Source organism: Myxine glutinosa, chromosome 8, assembly GCF_964187855.1.
Source record: "Myxine glutinosa chromosome 8, kmMyxGlut1.1, whole genome shotgun sequence".
Taxonomy (NCBI): domain Eukaryota; kingdom Metazoa; phylum Chordata; class Myxini; order Myxiniformes; family Myxinidae; genus Myxine; species Myxine glutinosa.
In genome coordinates, this window is record NC_136268.1 from 143,882,301 (window position 1) to 143,903,376 (window position 21,076).

A 21,076-nucleotide genomic window follows, 5' to 3' on the forward strand; every position below is an offset into this window, starting at 1 on the left:
TGGACCGTAAAGAGGCCAGGTGTCTGATGAAGAGGAAGCAACGTGGCTGGCACCCTGAACAGATAATTTCCTGCAGGAGTGTGCACGGGTACTTCATCAGTAATGATGCAACCATCGCGCCAGATTCATAATTGGATCCCAGATTCAGTTCAATATGAATTTCCGAAAAATAACATTGTGGTTTTCATTTATTTCAACCTCTTAAAGAAAATAATCTTAAAGAAGATCTTTTTTGAAATACCAACTTCTTTCCTGGAAGTCCTTAGCAGTGTCCATGTGTTTTTTTTACCTCTCACACCCCCTGCCCCTTCCCACGCCTCCTCCCCCCAAGCCCTCTCCCTCCCACAGATCTCCAGATGTCCATGCTCTCCATCTTGTTCTCCCACTCCCTTTATCATATGTTTTATGTTTTATGTGTCAGTTTGTCTTTTTGTGATCAATGTTAGCTCTTACACGAGCCTCGATATTGTATACAAAAAAATAATAATAATAAAAAACAAGTCAGGAGACGACAATGGTTCACGAGCGAGCGGGTATTCAATGACAAAGGACGGACTGCAACCGAAACAGGCCCAGACAGGCCAGACCCGGAAATGTCAAAACGAAGGTTACTGACCTTGAAATGAGATATAAAATAATGTATAATCAGTTATGAGGTTAGTTAGCTGCACAATACCGAAAAGTCGGTGAAAAATGAAATGAAAATAAATAAATAAATAAATAAATGAAAAAGATGAAGAAAAAAAATGAAAAATCGAGCTCCTTGGGGATAGACACACGTCATTGGCCTAACCAAATATCGAAACCCCTGTCAGATTCCACCAAACCCCTCGGAGAAGATGTAGCTTGAACTTGATTATCCCCTAAAAAGACATCTTTTTCGGGCGTCACCGCCCACAATGGGTGCAATACGCCCACTCTAGGCAGGACACAACTAGATCATGATATCAACCTCCCACCCAAGTTTCATCAAGATCGGATGATATCATCGGGTAGTTATGCTGCGTACAGACAGACACACACACATGACGAATATAGTGGTCAAGATGTGAACTTGACCTTGAACAGAAAAATAACACGTGAACCAAGAAGATCTAGATGGCATTAAGTTTAAGAATGATGATGAGGTCAAAGCACATGTCCTGAAATGGCGATATATCCCAAACACCAATATGCTCCAAATCAAAGCACCTGCTCCAAAGATTATGATGCAGATGGCATCAAAACACCAAAACACTAATGGGACATGTATGTGCGTGTAGTACGTGTACCGTATACATTGATTAAATAAATATGGCATTGGTAATTTTACAGATTCTCAACGTTAAAATAAATAAACAACAAGTTTTCATGCATAAATTGTGTTGATGTCTATGGTATTGCAAATATTTAGGTCACATGGTCTTGTCAACTTGTCTACCACAATTATTGGTATGCAGCTAAAAAATATCTGTGTAAATAAGCGAGAATGCCGAACAATGAGTTGGTAGACTCAAAATGACAGGGTCCGGTCCTTACGATAGTCATCGGTTCGTCCGTCACTCTCTGAAGTGTGTCTTCAAGAGAGATGTATCCAAGACTCCGTGCCACGTCCAGTGGGCGACTGCCATCCTGTACACAGACATGCATGGCATTGTTCATTTATTTGGAATAAATTCCTAGGGGTATTGATGACAGCATGAAGAGAATATCTGAAGAAGTTTAAGGGATGGAGATCATTGACAGAAAATCAACTGTTGGCTTTCAATGTCTCACAGAGCAGCGCTCGTTTGGTTCGGCCCCGTGTTGAAGGAGTAAATTGACGATGTTGCCATGGCCTTGCTGCGTTGCCTGGTGCAGTGCGGTGTATCCATCCTGCCCATCGGAACAAGCAGTAGTGAGTAAACACAAGATGATGCTTACTGTTTTAACCAATAATGCTGTTCCACAAGCTTAACCGTCGAGCATGAATTCCGCCTCTCTCCAATAAGTAGAATCTATACATTTATCTACAATGCAACAGAAAATAATATATAACAAGAAAGAGCAATCAGAGATTGCAAACCATAATAGATCATCGATTCCTGTCCTCTTCAATGGCCCTGAAGTGCTTACTTATCCTATTGATAAAGTTAACCTCTTCGTTCAGCATTTTGCTGCAAACTCCACACTTGAAGACCATGGACATCCATTGCCTAATTGTCCTTCCCGTCCTGACATCAGGCTTTTCACTATCAGCATCACACCGAGGAGGGTTGCTAAGATTATTCAAGGGCTTGATATCTCAGAATCTACTGGACCAGATAGAATCCCTGTAATTGTTTTGAAGATGTGTTCACCTAAACTGTGTTCTGTTCTCTCGAAACTGTATTGCTTGTGTCTGTCAAAGTCTGTGTTTCGACCTAGTTTGGAAATTCCGTCTGTCAAAGTCTGTGTGACCTTCAAAAGTAAGATTGCAATAATGGTTGTTAAGCATCCATGGTTGGAAAATCTCGACTGTGAATGTGAAATTGATAATTACACCAAAGGTAACAAGATACTGTACATATTAAGATAAAATTAGGAATTAACCATTTCTATGGAATGCTCGAAAGATTTTCACATCGAGAGAACTATATTATACCTGGTGTTGGCCTCATGCTTAGGGCGGTGTGCTTGGGATCCTAAGGTTCAAATCCTGTTCAGCTGTTGAATTAATACCAGGTGGGGATGACTCAGCCTGTCATCCTTCCGAGGTCGGCAAAATGGGTATCAGGGTACTGGGTCCTCTCTCAAGGAGGTTGGTGGCAGGATTTGCACTCCGGCCGCAGTAAAAACACCTCATTCCGTAGCACACACAGTGGTGTGTGTCGGGATAGTGCTGAGGAGGCGTCCAAGGTCTCCCATATATATCCTGAATCTCATATATATATATATATATATATATATGTATATATATATATATATATATATATATATATATATATATGTATGTATGTATATCCAAAGTCTCCTGAATGCAGCCATTAGGCTGGAGAACTTAAATTATAATTTGATTGGTTACTCCCGGCCGCATCCAGGCGAAACCATATGAGTGGATACCAGAGATAATGTATCGTGTGGCAGGCGGTGCTTATCGCTCCCATTAAGGTGCAGCATAGCTGGATGGGATACCTTAATGGTGGTTTACCACTCATGGTATGAAGTTGCATAATGACTGGTGTATAACCGAAAGGTTTTCAGAGTCATAAGTGTATGCAGGTCTCACTGCGTTGCCCTGATGAAGCCCCAACAAGGGCGAAACCAGGTCGTTTTTTTTCAGGAAACCAGGTGAGTTTTTGTATGCACTTATGACAGTATCTGAATTAAAGATCCAAATTACGCACTGTCGGATGGCTCTTCCGTAGCTTGGCAGGTAAAGCGCACGTACGTGATGTGACGTCACAGCGTGCGCTCATTAGGCTGGAGAACTTAAATTATAATTTGATATATATATATAACTATATTGAAATGTAAAAAGAGTATGGAGATGCTGACCTTGTTCTTGGCATTGACATCAACACCATGCTGCAGCAAGAAGGCGACCATGCGGATGTTGCCATAGTGACTGGCGATATGCAGGGGCATGTAACCCAGCTAGAACACAAAAAGGAGATCACACGGTGACAATTTATTGTATATTAATGGTGCACGCATGAATCAATGGTGCACGTGCACGGGATACCTGTGTCTTTGGCTCCAAGGCGGCGCCATGAGAGAGAAGAGCTGCAGCCACTTCCACGTGGTCCTCTTGAGCAGCGAGGTGTAGCGGGGTCAGCCCGGCCTGTCGCGTCCACACCACAAGCACACAGTGACACATCTCAAATGTACCTGCACATCGTGCTCCAGTCCTGCCGCACATCCCATTTTACCCACAATGCATGGAACATCACAATCACAACGTAACAATAATCACCGTACCACAAGGTAAATGTGGCCTTCTGATGTGACCTTCAAAGTGACCTTCTGATGGAGATATATAGTTACCATACCTCCGCCGTGATGAACAGTTTATGTTTTGCATCCCACTGATAGGCCGGATCTGGATTCGGACCTGAACCAAACTCTAATTGGCTTGTTCTTATCACCTAACCAACTCATCCACCAAGTTTTGTCATAATCCATTCATAACTTTTTGAGATATCAGGCAATATATATATATATATTTTTTAAAGGCCTTAAAGTTAGGCCCGATCTGTCAATGGTGAAGAATCACTTTAAAATTCTCATATCCAGATCCGGAATCGCATTTTCATCAAAATCTAATCATTTCGTTCTTGTCACACACCCGACAGGTCCACCAAGTTTCGTCCTAATCTGTCCATAACTTTTTGAGATATCCTGCTCACAGTCAGCAAAAATAGACAAACAAACAGACACAGAGGTGCGAAAACATAACCTCTGTCCACCCACGGTGGTGGAGGTAAATAGTCTTTACAAAGACTTGAGTCAGTCTGAGTCGGTGGAAAAATAAGGACAGTTAATTTTATCAACCAAATGTTGAGAGGTATGTGAACCGCCCTGGGAGAGAAGGCGAGTGATGTTTCGGGCTTGAGGCCTCTTGTTTTGAAGAATGGCTCCGCCCGAAACGTCACTTCACCTCTTTTCTCATGGAGGTTAGCACACCTTTCTCAACATTTGTTTGAGAACATTAATTGTCCATAAATAAATAACCATCGTATTGGACACCTTCTTTAGTGATAGCACCTATTTCACAGGTGGGCAGCAAAGGTTTTCACTGCCATCCTCTTGTGAATACCTTGCTTAGTGCTCAGGAAGTGTTCCTGGAAAAGAGAGCTCTAATCAAAAACGTGCTAAAAGGGGTCTTTAGACCATTGTTTATATGAAGATGCGTTCCCCACAGCGTTATTTCTTGTGACACATAAGCAGTACATGAGGATGATGTTATTATAATAATAATAATTTCTTATTATAATAACATCAGGAGGTATTGTCACGTCTGAAGCTCCCATAATGGCAGAAACCTCAGCGCAGAGACCTTTCGTCTCAGGAGATGAACGAAATGATATTTTATTGCACTGTGTTCAATTAATTATAACTTTACCGTTCTCCAAGGATTGTTAAATTGGCCCAAAATCAACGGTAAACACACACGAAAAGCAGACAGATGGCTCAAACACGTTTTCTCACCTTTTTAACAGATTTATTTTGTAAAATAAACGGAAGAGGGTAAACAAGACGCTATAAACAAAAACATAATGAACCAAGCAAGTCAAATGGACACGAAGAGGTAAATGGGAATATTCAAACTTATGTACAAATGATTGGAAATAAAACAATTCCTAACCCACTCAGCGCCACAGATCACACTCGAGCAACAAGACAATAATGCAGGTGAGACTTCCCTTTTCTATGATGTGCAGGGTGGATGTAGCTTTGGATATAAGGTGCGAGACCAGAGCCGGGTTGCTTCCAAGATACTGAAAGCCAAACAGGCATGATGAAATTCAGTCACAAGGAAGGCCAGCGACGATCAGCCTCTACCAGGCCTCGAGGACCCCATTGTCCTTCTTAGATTGAGCCCTCCGTCTTCTCCCTCCTCATCCTCCAAAAAAACACAGGATGATCCCAGCTTGGGTCATTTCACCCAGAGATAAAGCCACAATCAGTGCCCTCCAAAACTCTTCCGTGGATTGCTCTGCTCATCCTCTCACATGAGGATTCTTGATCTCTCCTCTGAACACTCGAGGCCTCTTCTTCTTCTTCCTTGTCCGCCGGTCTCTCTCTTGTTCTCCGCCCTCCTCCAAGCGAGCTCTCTCACGTTCTCGCCTCTTGCGCGGAACTCAATTCTGGCTGTCCAGTCCATGGCGCAGCGTCAATAAAAATATATGGTTAAGGGCTGCTTTATCAATGCCACTTCCGGCTCCACAGCACATTACGCCACCAGGGCTGACACACACTGGCCAGACAGATTGTGGTGGCCATTTGCGCACGTCACATATGTATTATATATTGTTACGGACGCGGCTAGGATGTTAATTGGCCGAGCGGATGGCCGCCGCACACGAACAGTTACCCCGACTAACCCGATTCCTGAACGTTGGCCAAAATCGCGCCACAGATATTCAATATGGAAACCTCTAAAGCGACCGAATGTGAAGAGGAAGACGAAGACGTACAGAGGAATAACAGGATTTATTATTTACACACACTAAAGCAAAAGGAGCAGTCAAGGTTATATACAGGGAAATTGAAAAAGCAGGAGAGACAGTGAAATCGTTAGCTTACCTATTAACAGTCTTAATTAACCCAGGGACAAGACACACAGAACAAACTCACGTACACAAATGGGGAAATTGCAGGTTGGTTTTTTGCTGGAGGGAGAAGGTCGAACCACAAGCTGGAAGGCTTGGCAGGGCGCACAGCAAGCCAGTCCTTGTCAGGCTGGGAGCGAGCAGGGCGACGTCGGCACACGTATCTCGTTGCACGCGGCAGGGGCTGGTTGTCGCTGCACGCCTCGGGCTCTTTTGGTCCTCCCCTTCTTTCCAAATCGTCTGACGCGTCTTTCTCTCCGATCTCCTGCCTGCGCGATCGTCGCACATATTTCTCTCTCCTTGCGCGTCTCTCCTGGGGGCGTCGTCGTGCGGGTTATATATGCCACGCCCTTGAACCTTCGCGAACCTACTCGATGTTTCTCTCCACACCCTCTCCAAGTCCAACCCCTTGTTCTTGGTTGGTTGAGTGGGGCTGACTCACTCCTCCCCTTTATGATGAGGTGGGGACACGCCTTTCTTCTCCGAGGTTACCTCGTGCGTAATGGAGTCAAATGCAGCAAAGTGGACGGCAGATGAAATGCAGCAAAGTGGCTAAAGGAGTCAAAATGCAGCAAAGTGGACGGGAGATGAAATGCAGCAAAGTGGCTAAACCTGGCACTTGGAAGATGCCATGGGGCGTCGGAGGGACCTGTCTTATTTAATTGATGCAACGTAATGAACTAGTGGGCCACAGAGCCTTATACTAACATGTATTAAGGACATAACTACGAGGGGAATTTAAGATTGGCTACGTGTATGCGATGGATTAACTACGGGTGACTTTTGATCTTTATACTATTGGAGGGTGATATTTACAAGATTTACAGCATACAAAAAGGGGAAAATTTACATCAGATTACCCACACAATTCCCATATCCCCAACAATATATATATGTATATATATACCTCTCTCATGGTGTTGGTGTTGGGCTAGCGGCTTGGGTGCCGGCTTAGGATCCTAGGATCCTGGGTTCGAATCCCGGTCAATCGCTGAATTAACGCCAGGGGGGTTGACTCAGCCTGTCATCCTTCCGAGGTCGGCTAATTGAGTACCAGTTCACTGGTAATTCCCTGTTTGTCGTTAAAGGCGGCAAAAAAGGGTTGGCGTCAGGAAGGGCATCCGGCCGTAAAACATTGCTTCAAAAAGGGGACCGAAAAACAACAACCACGGTTCCCGAAAAAGGCCAACCCCCGCTTTGCGGGGAAAAATGGCCTCTAAAGGTGGTTTTTTAAATTTTTTTATATACCTCTCTCATGGGAAGTTCTCACCTACTAGCCCCGCCTACACCTTGAGGTGTTTATGCCCACAAAATTAATGTTTAACTTGTCTATAAATTATATATGCTGCCTCCTCAGCATCATTTGTAACAAACAACTTACTCTGACTGGTCCCTGTTACATGGAAATCTAACCGCTACTCGAAACTCACAGATCATACTACACTTAACACAATCCAGCTCTGGATCACCCCCACCCCCACTCTCCATTCCACACAAGAGTGTTAAACACATAAAACATGTACAGACATCATTAAAAATAATAATTGCTGTCGCTAAAATTCTGCTCCTACACCTCCTACATGGCAGTGGTGGGGGACGAGGTGGGAGGAGGCTCATCCTGCTGCAAAAGAAGGTGGCGTAAACAGCGCTGATTTACTCAATATATACGCCTCAGCACGTGCAAGCAGTAAAAACATTGGTGGCGAGTATGCTTACTCGGTGAGCGCTCCGTTGTCGATTTTATTAATTTTTTGGTAATTCTTTGCTGCTATATATAGATCTGCAATATAAACACAAATCACATGGTTGGCCAAACAGTTCAAATGTAGCATACTCGCCTATGAACCATCTTTCTTGCCAAGTTATGAGCTGTCAATCGAGTGCATCACAGCCAGGGTAAATCATTGCATCAGTAAGTACACCATTCTTTGAAGGGGACACATCCTACCACACCTTTCGACAATAGGTTGCCCATTACGGCCTGGCACCCTGGCCGAAGACCCCATTTCTGCCCTGGTTAAGGGCTGCTTCACCAGCAGCCTTCAATTGAGTGGTGAACTATTCAGGTAGATTCTCCATATACAAAAAGTTCACAATCGGATATGGGAGCTCTGATGCCTTCAGAATAGTATGGGACAATAACTAAATACATGGAACATCCTATGAACACTCTTCGAGCTCTTCCATAATACTTGACTTCTGTTAGAAATATATACTTTAACAGAAGCATATCAGCCTTTTGGAAAGTGAAATTGCATCCGCCTTTGCAGTATTATACTGGACATGTAATGACCTACAAGCCTGCCTCGCGGTTTTGCAAAGTCATTTTGCTGAGAAGCAAACACTTCATGGCGACGACTGCAAAATTTTAAATAAATAAATAAATAAATGCTGCCATTCTTGGCAGCATTGTGAGCTGAGCACCCAAAAGCTATCAAGCTCTCGTTGTGACCTTCAAAAGTACGCGTCACAGTCAATACTACGAAAGCTGTTGCAATGTATAACTGCAAATAACATTGCTTCAAACACGGTAAAGAGTGCTGACATCATTTCCATCATTCAGAAAATGCTGAAATTCCACTCCACTCACCTCCTTCTTGACCGATCAAATTGCAGCATCGATCGCTTCCCATTTCAAGGAGTGTGTGACCTTCTCCTCAACAACGCTAATGGATGCTAAGTTTTCTGGCATGTGTTACAGAACTTTTTTTTTTTAGAAGGAATTATTGATGTAGAAGTTATCTTGATTCCCCCGATTCCACCACCCACTCCCCTCCCTACCACGCACGTTACTGTCAGCACTCAAGATGCCATTAACCCATAACTGAGTGCATATAACTGAATCTTTGATGCATCTGGAAATTGAAAACATCTGGAAATGCAACTGGCATGTCAAGAGGAAGTGATTAGGTGTGGGGAGTTATTCATTCATTCATTATTTAAAACCCATGTGATCTGTATTGGGCATGCACCGCTTGCAACGGCTGTCGGTAGTGAAAAGAGACTGCAGGACAGAGGGTTAAACGAGAAGATTTTTATTGCAGGTCTATTTTTACATGGCCATGGTGGTTGGAGGAGTAATTGAATTTGAAATGAGTGAAATCATGAATGATTGGCTGCGGCAAAGAGGTTTCACAAATGCACAGGAATGGAATGTTATTTGGAGGGAAAAAAAAGAGAGGAAAAGAAAAAGGTTCCTGCATGGGTATCACAGGTCAACATTTTGCTCACAAATTGCAAGATGGGATTTTCCGAACAAAGATCAGACAAAACAGCAAGTTGCGCAAGGAATGAAAAATACAACTGGGATTGTACTTTCGGATTAGACCTTCACTAAAATCAGAAGAAGATAAAGAAAACCGAGTAGAATCATCACAGACAATGTGTTTTTAAGGAGATTCCAATGAATATCTGAGAAATAAAACAGAGGGAGAAATGCTCTCTGGTGCAAGACGAACGATGTGGGGCTCAAACCAGTTTAGAGAAGAGGTGTTCCTTCATCATACGGCTACTGATTACCTGGGTGGTAGGACCAGGGGCCGCACCAGCATGTAGCAAGGCGCTGACCACCCCTAGGTGTCCACGGAGGCTCGCGAGGTGCAGGGGTGTTACCCCACCGCGAGTTCGTGCTTCGCGGTCCGCACCTCGAGACAGCAACGATGCCACCACCGGACCACCTTCAGTGCTGCTGTATCTTTGCCCTGGGCCACATTGAGCTGCGATGTGCAACGCGGTGTGACCACTCTGATTGAATACAGGATGGCTAGGTTTCAGTAATTGTAAGAAGCCGATTATAACAAACAGAGAAGACCGATGTTGGTAATGTCACTACGTGATATCTGCCAAAACATGGCATCATCTCATGGCAGGGAGTTGAAAGATTTTTGTGTTGTTTTTCCAAAGATTAAAGGGCTTGCACCTGTAAATCTCGGTACAGAGGTTAGTCTTTCTCTTTGTACAAGTTTACAACAAGCGTCTCATATCTTTCCCCCCGGTGGGTGCATTTCCCAATGATATTGGAAAAGAGGTCGTGCTTTTGGATCCCAATTTTTTTTTTGAATTTTTTAAGAAAAAAAATTGAAAAGGGAAAAACATTTTTGACATCAGTATGAGAATTTCACACACAATTTGGCATGTGCCGCAATATGAGAAATTCCAACACAATTTAGCATGTGCCGCAATATGAGAATTTCACACAATTTGGCATGTGCCACAATATGAGAATTTCCAACACAATTTGGCATGTTCCGCAATATGAGAATTTCACACACAATTTGGCATGTGCCACAATATGAGAATTTCACACACAATTTGGCATGTGCCACAATATGAGAATTTCACACACAAATTGGCAAGTGCCGCAATGTGAGAATTTCACACAATTTGGCATGTGCCGCAATGTGAGAATTTCACACAATTTGGCATGTGCCGCAATGTGAGAATTTCACACAATTTTGCATATGCCGCAATATGAGAATTTCACACAATTTGGCATGTGCCGCAATATGAGAATTTCACACTCAATATGGCATGTGCCGCAATATGAGAATTTCACACACAATTTGGCATGTGCCACAATATGAGAATTTCACACACAATTTGGCATGTGCCGCAATATGAGAATTTCACACACAAATTGGCAAGTGCCGCAATGTGAGAATTTCCCACAATTTGGCATGTGCCGCAATGTGAGAATTTCACATAATTTGGCATGTGCCGCAACATGAGAATTTCACACAATTTGGCATGTGCCGCAATGTGAGAATTTCACACACAATTTGGCATGTGCCGCAATATGAGAATTTCGCACACAAATTGGCATGTGCCGCAATGTGAGAATTTCACAGAAATTGGCATGTGCCGCAATGTGAGAATTTCACACAATTTGGCATGGTGTGCCGCAAAATGAGAATTTCACACAATTTGGCATGTGTCGCAATATGAGAATTTCACACACAATTTGGCATGTGTCGCAATATGAGAATTTCACACACAATTTGGCATGTGCCGCAATATGAGAATTTCACACACAATTTGGCATGTGCCGCAATATGAGAATTTCACACACACAATTTGGCATATGCCACAATATGAGAATTTCACACACAATTTGGCATGTGCCACAATATGAGAATTTCACACACAATTTGGCATGTGCCGCAATATAAGAATTTCACACACAATTTGGCATGTGCCGCAATATGAGAATTTCACACACAATTTGGCATGTGCCACAATATGAGAATTTCACACACAATTTGGCATGTGCCGCAATGTGAGAATGTCACACAATTTGGCATGTGCCGCAATATGAGAATTTCACACACAATTTAGCATGTGCCGCAATATGAGAATTTCACACACAATTTGGCATGTGTCGCAATATGAGAATTTCACACACAATTTGGCATGTCGCAATATGAGAATTTCACACACAATTTGGCATGTGCCGCAATATGAGAATTTCACACACAATTTGGCATGTGCCGCAATATGAGAATTTCACACACACAATTTGGCATATGCCACAATATGAGAATTTCACACACAATTTGGCATGTGCCACAATATGAGAATTTCACACACAATTTGGCATGTGCCGCAATATGAGAATTTCACACACAATTTGGCATGTGTCGCAATATGAGAATTTCACACACAATTTGGCATGTGTCACAATATGAGAATTTCACACACAATTTGGCATGTCACAATATGAGAATTTCACACACAATTTGGCATGTGCGGCAATATGAGAATTTCACACACAATTTGGCATGTGCCGCAATATGAGAATTTCACACACACAATTTGGCATATGCCACAATATGAGAATTTCACACACAATTTGGCATGTGCCACAATATGAGAATTTCACACACAATTTGGCATGTGCCGCAATATGAGAATTTCACACACAATTTGGCATGTGTCACAATATGAGAATTTCACACACAATTTGGCATGTCGCAATATGAGAATTTCACACACAATTTGGCATGTGCCGCAATATGAGAATTTCACACACAATTTGGCATGTGCCGCAATATGAGAATTTCACACACACAATTTGGCATATGCCACAATATGAGAATTTCACACACAATTTGGCATGTGCCACAATATGAGAATTTCACACACAATTTGGCATGTGCCGCAATATGAGAATTTCACACACAATTTGGCATGTGTCACAATATGAGAATTTCACACACAATTTGGCATGTGCCGCAATATGAGAATTTCACACACAATTTGGCATGTGTCGCAATATGAGAATTTCACACACAATTTGGCATGTGTCACAATATGAGAATTTCACACACAATTTGGCATGTCCGGCAATATGAGAATTTCACACACACAATTTGGCATATGCCACAATATGAGAATTTCACACACAATTTGGCATGTGCCACAATATGAGAATTTCACACACAATTTGGCATGTGCCGCAATATGAGAATTTCACACACAATTTGGCATGTGTCACAATATGAGAATTTCACACACAATTTGGCATGTCGCAATATGAGAATTTCACACACAATTTGGCATGTGCCGCAATATGAGAATTTCACACACAATTTGGCATGTGCCGCAATATGAGAATTTCACACACACAATTTGGCATATGCCACAATATGAGAATTTCACACACAATTTGGCATGTGCCACAATATGAGAATTTCACACACAATTTGGCATGTGTCACAATATGAGAATTTCACACACAATTTGGCATGTCGCAATATGAGAATTTCACACACAATTTGGCATGTGTCACAATATGAGAATTTCACACACAATTTGGCATGTCGCAATATGAGAATTTCACACACAATTTGGCATGTGCCGCAATATGAGAATTTCACACACAATTTGGCATGTGCCGCAATATGAGAATTTCACACACACAATTTGGCATATGCCACAATATGAGAATTTCACACACAATTTGGCATGTGCCACAATATGAGAATTTCGCACACAATTTGGCATGTGTCGCAATATGAGAATTTCACACACAATTTGGCATGTGCCACAATATGAGAATTTCACACACAATTTGGCATGTGCCGCAATATGAGAATTTCACACACACAATTTGGCATATGCCACAATATGAGAATTTCACACACAATTTGGCATGTGCCACAATATGAGAATTTCACACACAATTTGGCATGTGCCGCAATATGAGAATTTCACACACACAATTTGGCATATGCCACAATATGAGAATTTCACACACAATTTGGCATGTGCCACAATATGAGAATTTCACACACAATTTGGCATGTGCCGCAATATGAGAATTTCACACACAATTTGGCATGTGCCACAATATGAGAATTTCACACACAATTTGGCATGTGTCACAATATGAGAATTTCACACACAATTTGGCATGTGTCACAATATGAGAATTTCACACACAATTTGGCATGTCGCAATATGAGAATTTCACACACAATTTGGCATGTGCGGCAATATGAGAATTTCACACACAATTTGGCATGTGCCGCAATATGAGAATTTCACACACACAATTTGGCATATGCCACAATATGAGAATTTCACACACAATTTGGCATGTGCCACAATATGAGAATTTCACACACAATTTGGCATGTGCCGCAATATGAGAATTTCACACACAATTTGGCATGTGCCGCAATGTGAGAATGTCACACAATTTGGCATGTGCCGCAATATGAGAATTTCACACACAATTTGGCATGTGCCGCAATATGAGAATTTCACACACAATTTGGCATGTGTCACAATATGAGAATTTCACACACAATTTGGCATGTCGCAATATGAGAATTTCACACACAATTTGGCATGTGCCGCAATATGAGAATTTCACACACAATTTGGCATGTGCCGCAATATGAGAATTTCACACACACAATTTGGCATATGCCACAATATGAGAATTTCACACACAATTTGGCATGTGCCACAATATGAGAATTTCACACACAATTTGGCATGTGCCGCAATATGAGAATTTCACACACAATTTGGCATGTGTCACAATATGAGAATTTCACACACAATTTGGCATGTGTCGCAATATGAGAATTTCACACACAATTTGGCATGTGTCGCAATATGAGAATTTCACACACAATTTGGCATGTGTCACAATATGAGAATTTCACACACAATTTGGCATGTGCCGCAATATGAGAATTTCACACACACAATTTGGCATATGCCACAATATGAGAATTTCACACACAATTTGGCATGTGCCACAATATGAGAATTTCACACACAATTTGGCATATGCCGCAATATGAGAATTTCACACACAATTTGGCATGTGTCACAATATGAGAATTTCACACACAATTTGGCATGTCGCAATATGAGAATTTCACACACAATTTGGCATGTGCCGCAATATGAGAATTTCACACACAATTTGGCATGTGCCGCAATATGAGAATTTCACACACACAATTTGGCATATGCCACAATATGAGAATTTCACACACAATTTGGCATGTGCCACAATATGAGAATTTCACACACAATTTGGCATGTGTCACAATATGAGAATTTCACACACAATTTGGCATGTCGCAATATGAGAATTTCACACACAATTTGGCATGTGCCGCAATATGAGAATTTCACACACAATTTGGCATGTGCCGCAATATGAGAATTTCACACACAATTTGGCATATGCCACAATATGAGAATTTCACACACAATTTGGCATGTGCCACAATATGAGAATTTCGCACACAATTTGGCATGTGTCGCAATATGAGAATTTCACACACAATTTGGCATGTGCCACAATATGAGAATTTCACACACAATTTGGCATGTGCCGCAATATGAGAATTTCACACACACAATTTGGCATATGCCACAATATGAGAATTTCACACACAATTTGGCATGTGCCACAATATGAGAATTTCACACACAATTTGGCATGTGCCGCAATATGAGAATTTCGCACACAATTTGGCATGTGCCGCAATATGAGAATTTCACACACAATTTGGCATGTGCCACAATATGAGAATTTCACACACAATTTGGCATGTGCCGCAATGTGAGAATGTCACACAATTTGGCATGTGCCGCAATATGAGAATTTCACACACAATTTGGCATGTGCCACAATATGAGAATTTCACACACAATTTGGCATGTGTCGCAATATGAGAATTTCACACACAATTTGGCATGTGCCGCAATATGAGAATTTCACACACAATTTGGCATGTGCCACAATATGAGAATTTCACACACAATTTGGCATGTGCCGCAATGTGAGAATGTCACACAATTTGGCATGTGCCGCAATATGAGAATTTCACACACAATTTGGCATGTGCCGCAATATGAGAATTTCACACACAATTTGGCATGTGTCGCAATATGAGAATTTCACACACAATTTGGCATGTGCCGCAATATGAGAATTTCACACACAATTTGGCATGTGCCGCAATATGAGAATTTCACACACAATTTGGCATGTGCCGCAATATGACAATTAAAATAAAGGACAAAATAAGAAGTTATTTAGCACAACATTTTGCTTTATATCCACGTCTTTCATATTTTATCTAAAATTCGGGGTTTTATGAAACAAAACACACACTCAAAAGATAATATCAGCTTATTTTTTATTATTTCACATGTAGCCTGTGGCTGCTGGTTGCATCATTGCTGAGAGTGTTGCAGTGCCCCCCTGTTTCCAGTAAGCTGGTACTCATTTTGTCGACCTCAGAAGGATAGTAGGCCTAGTCGACCCACCTGGTGTTATTTATCGACAAGGGCTCAAACTCAAGACCCTAAGATCTTAAGGCAGCCACCTTAACCGTTAAGCCAACACCAGGCGTATAATATCAGCTGATTCGAGTTCAAGAACATGAAATAAACAGCTGAAATTATTCGTTACTGAACAGCATTGATTGGAAATTGCGTGGGAATTTGGACCAAGTCTTTCATGAATTGGCAGGCCAGGTTTGCCATTCTACTGTAGCTGACTTGGACAGCAAGTTGGATTTTTTTTCTTCTTCTAGGGTGCCGGGTATAACTCGTCTAATCTTCACAAAAGACACCATGGAATCTTTCATGTCCACCAACTAATGCTAGTGGAAGGGATACCCGGATTAAGGTCCATCCAAAGGGCGGCACAGTTAAGTTTGTGATGCAACACCGCGCCTGGAAACCATCAATCTGACAGGTTATAGTTGGGTCGGGAATCGAACCCAGACTATACAACACAAAGATAATAAGTGTGCTATCTCCCTGCAACAATGCAACATCCAGTCAAACCCAAAAATTCAAATGAGATGCAATCATCCAAGATAGGGAAACAAAAGCTTAACGAGGCATACATGTAAATTCTTCTTCTTCACTCGTATGCAGCATCATTGGCTGAGGGCACGGCTGCGTCACTGATGCATTGCCCTTTGCTGATTAGGGCAAGAATTTACAATTTGTTCATGGTGCCAGGGATAGCTCACCTGCTCTCTCTTCACGAAGGACAGTGTGGGTATCATTAATATCCACCAACTAATGCTGGCAGACAGGACACCCATTTAACATCTATCCGAGGGAGGGCACACACAACACCATTCGTACATTCGTGTTCAAAATTGCATCTGAGACTTCATTCATTCTGCCAATCTGGCCACTTTTGCTGGTGACAAAATGTGAGTCGCGATTCGTCCGAATCTGGATGTAGGAATACCTTGGTGATGCAGTGTGGAGAAGCCCCCCTCTCGAGGAGCAGCAGAGCCACGTCTGGGTGCCCGTAGTGTACGGCCACGTGAAGAGGGGTCAGGTCGTGCTGTGCACACGGTCGTGATTTATTGAAGTTAAAGTATGTTTCTAAAAAGCATTGAATCAACAGTAAAATCATGACTCGTCCGAGCATCGTTTTTCAGCCAAGACATATTCGTTTTTGGCACTGCTGTGCACTCTGGCTCCCAAATCAATTGTTTGTATTCAGTGCCATGGAGTTGTGCTACCCACTATGGGTTGAGGCTCCTGTTTCTCACCTTGTAGCTCTGGATTCATTATAGTCGAAAGCTCTATTTCTGTTTAAAAATGTAAGCTCCTAAAAGACGCACAAAGTACCTTTTCAAACTGCAGAGAGGTTGTTGCCTTCTTCGCCTGAAAAAGTTTATTATCTGCTTTGCACCTATAGAAGTGTGTAATTTAAATCCTCAACCCCTTGATTAGCTCTTTCACAAGCTCCAACGACGTGTGTACTCTAAATGGCCAGAATCACATTTTTCTGCATTTTCTTTTCCAAAAAAACCCAGTGATTTAATGGGACAATATGATGAAAAGAAAAAAAAGAAAAGGCTCCGCTTCCGGTTTTGCCAGCAAGGTTGTGTTTTTCCAAGGTCTCCACGCTATCAAAGTAAAGTATTTTTCCCGTTTGTATTTTTGTCAAAACTGTATTTTTATTTTACGGTGTGTGTGCCTACTTTGTGTTTCTAGTAAGACCTCGGTGTAAGTCGGGCATACCTGTGTATAATTGTCGGTTGTTCCTGCCGTGTTTTTCAGGCCTGGTCCCTCAAGGCTTTCCTGTCTCTTCTTGGCGGTCGTTTGTTGTCCATTTACTTTCGTTCTCTCACTGTTTTTTACAGTCTTTCTTTTCACCCCATATTTCCCTGAACATCTTACTCTGTTTAAAGCCTTAATAATAATTAATAATAAATAAATAAATGTCATTTCCTTCTCTCCCCGTGTTCGTTCGTTCTTCGACCACGTGTTTGCCCTGCCAGTCTTTTTTTCTCTCTCTCTCCTTCCTTCATAACTCAATCCTCTCCAGCCGACACCTTTCAATTCTAGTTTTCACCATACTCCTTCAACTTTCTCCTTCTTCCTCTGACCCACTTTCACCTAACCTTCAAAAAATATATATTAACGAAGAATTTAAAAAGTAGGCCTCCCCTCCCGTGCTAACACATTTGCTTATACACCTCCCTGTTCCTTCCTTCTCTGCTGTCCTGGCTGTCAATCTCCTATTCTTCTGTTCCTGCTTCTGAGCCTGTTCTAGATTAATTAATCCCCCTTAAGAATTCTTCATGCCCTCAATTAGGGAATTCCCCCATAGTTTTCACGGTTTAGTTTTTAAATGTTTAAACTTTCCCCTGAAGTGTTGTATTCTGTTGTATATTATAACACACTTTTCTTCTTCTTCTTCTTTAAAAGGTTGTCTTCGATTTGCTCACCAAATCTCTTCATTTCAAATATAAATTCAATCTCTTACAGTTCTTCCTTCATACATTCCCTAAACTCACCTGCATTCCACCCCTCCAACGTTTTCAAACGGATCTCTGACTCGAAAATCACAAGAAACTAATTTTGCAATAAATGTTCGTTTTCCATTAATTGTCCAACACTTTATAAAATCCAAACTCACCCCTCCCCTCCTAAACTCCCCCCTCATCCATCCTTTTCAAATCTCCCCCCTTGCCCCTCCCCTCCTAAACTCCCCCCTCACCCATCCCTTTCAAATCTCCCCCCTTGCCCCTCCCCTCCTAAACTCCCCCCCTCGCCCCTCCCCTCCTAAACTCCCCCCTCGCCCCTCCCCTCCTAAACTCCCCCCTCGCCCCTCCCCTCCTAAACTCCCCCCTCACCACTCCCCTCCTGAACTCCCCCCTAACCCTTCCACTTCAAATGTCTCCCCCTAACTCCTCCCCTCCCAAACTATCCCTTCACCCCTCCACTCCTAAATTCCCCCCTCCCCTCTCCCCTTCAAGTCTCCCCACACTCCTTTTTTCTCCAATTCTCCCCTCTCACCCCTCCTCCTCAAAGCATCCTCCCCGCTTCCTCTCCCTTCCAACTCTTACCTCCATCTCCTCCAACCTGCCTCCTCGCTCTGCCCCCCTCAAACAACACTTCACGGTGCCTCATCCAATCACCATCAAACCCTCATCCTTCCCTTTCTCCTAGCTCTTCTGAAACCTCTGACACTATCAACAGCTCTCCCTACCTCCTTCTCCTCTTCCTCGTCTTACCCTACTCCTCAACTCCCCTGCCCTGTATCCGATGCTCCCCCTTCCTCTTCCTTAATGGTATGGACCTCAAACATCTCGGGCCTTCGTTCAAACCTGATTGATCTCTCCATTCAGGTTGCTTTTGACAAACCAGACTTAATCTGCTTAACAGAAACTTTCCTCCTTCAAGATATCTCTGATTCCTTAATATCTCTCACTGGTTACTCCCTCCTCTGGTGTGATAGACCTGAGCCTCGTCCTGGAGGTGGGGTTGCTATCTTTATAAAAAATGCTCTTCCTCACTCTCCCTGCACTGCCCTCTCTCCACCTCACCCCCAGGAGTACCTCTGGCTATGGCTTCCCCTTCGCTCCCACCTTTTGTTCATATGTGTGTTGTACCGTCCACCAAACAGTGACGACTCCATTTACATTTCCTGGGAAAATCACATTTCCAATCTCGCTTCCAAAGCCAGTCGCTGACTGGGCATCCTCAGTCGTGCGAGGTCCTTCCTTGGCACACCTGAGCTCCTCACCACTTACAAGGCTTTCATCCACAGTTCAATGGAATACTGCTCTCCCCTCTGGCCTGGTGCTCCTGCCTCACACCTCGCTCGGCTTCACGCTGTTGAAACCAAAGCTTTCAGGATCATTAGAATCTTCCGCAGTGAAGCTAACTCTGATTGCCTGTCACTCACTCACCACAGGCAGGTTGGTGGTCTTTCTGTCTTCCACCGACTCCTCTCCAGCCTTGCTCCCCCAGCTCTGCCTGTGCTCTTTCCCCCAAATATTACTACAGGTCGCACAAGATCTGCCAGCAACCCTCTCCTGGAGAAACTGCCAAAATCAATACTCTCTACTCACCTTCACTCTTTCATTCCTCTTTTCTCCCGCCTCTGGAACAAACTCCCTCAATCTCTTCAATCCCAGCTGTTCACCACCATCTCTTATCTTCCCCCATCCAAAACTTGATCTTTTCGACCCCCGTTAATTCACCCCAGATCCACTTTTTTGAAATACCGACTTCTTTCCTGTAAGTCCTAGCAGTGTCCATGTGTTTTATACCTCTCCCGCCCCCCACCCCCCTTCCCATTCCTCCTTCCCCCAAGCCCTCCCCCTCCCACAGATCTCCCAATGTCCCTGCTCTCAAATGTTGTACTTGTGTGCTTCCTTCTCTCTCCCCATCTTGTCTCCCGCTCCCTTTATTATATGTTTTATGTGTCCAGTTGTTTTTTTTTGTGATTAATGTTAGCTCTTACACGAGCCTCGATCTTGTATACAAAAAAAAAAAAATACGAGAAGTCCATGGTAAAAATACTGCGATAAAAAAAAAGAAAAGATGGAAGCATTTTATTCTTGCACTGGTTGAAAGAGCTCAAGAATGGGAGGTTATATATTTCGTAACAGCAAAGGTGGGGGGGGGGGGGAGTTTTTCATGGGCGATGGAGGCAAAGGCCTGTTGCCTATACATGGCCTGTTGTTGGTTTACTTTTTTGGCTGATTGAAAAAAGTTACAATTTTCCCCGAGATTTAGACTAATTTGAAGCAACTTTTACTGAATAATTATTTCTCTCCGAGGAGCGTTTCCATGTTTCAGGGTAGCACTGACAGACAGCATAAGCCTATTCTACAAGGGCGTCAGTCGCTATTGAAAAGTATAGGGGGGACAATTTAGGGTGGCCCACGAGGTGAAAATATTAAAATGTTAATTTGAATGTTCTCAGGGCCTAGATGTGATCCATTTGGAATAGAAGCACTGCCCCCAAAATTTCGTATACGTCTGTTTATATTTAGAGGTAGTCC

At 42.7% G+C, this 21,076-nt stretch overlaps 1 protein-coding gene across 1 annotated transcript in view; it reads right to left on the reverse strand.

Annotated features, from left to right (window-relative positions):
* Positions 1-21,076, reverse strand: part of LOC137432974 (uncharacterized) — a 180,915-nt gene that overhangs the window by 96,861 nt on the left and 62,978 nt on the right. Inside the window, exons 17-22 of the mRNA XM_078783785.1 lie at positions 17,014-17,112; positions 9,792-10,016; positions 3,683-3,781; positions 3,496-3,594; positions 1,756-1,854; positions 1,519-1,611 (exon numbers count right to left, since the gene is read on the reverse strand). Of these exons, the coding sequence (XP_078639911.1) occupies positions 1,519-1,611; positions 1,756-1,854; positions 3,496-3,594; positions 3,683-3,781; positions 9,792-10,016; positions 17,014-17,112 (714 nt within the window). The remainder of the gene's footprint in view (positions 1-1,518; positions 1,612-1,755; positions 1,855-3,495; positions 3,595-3,682; positions 3,782-9,791; positions 10,017-17,013; positions 17,113-21,076) is intronic.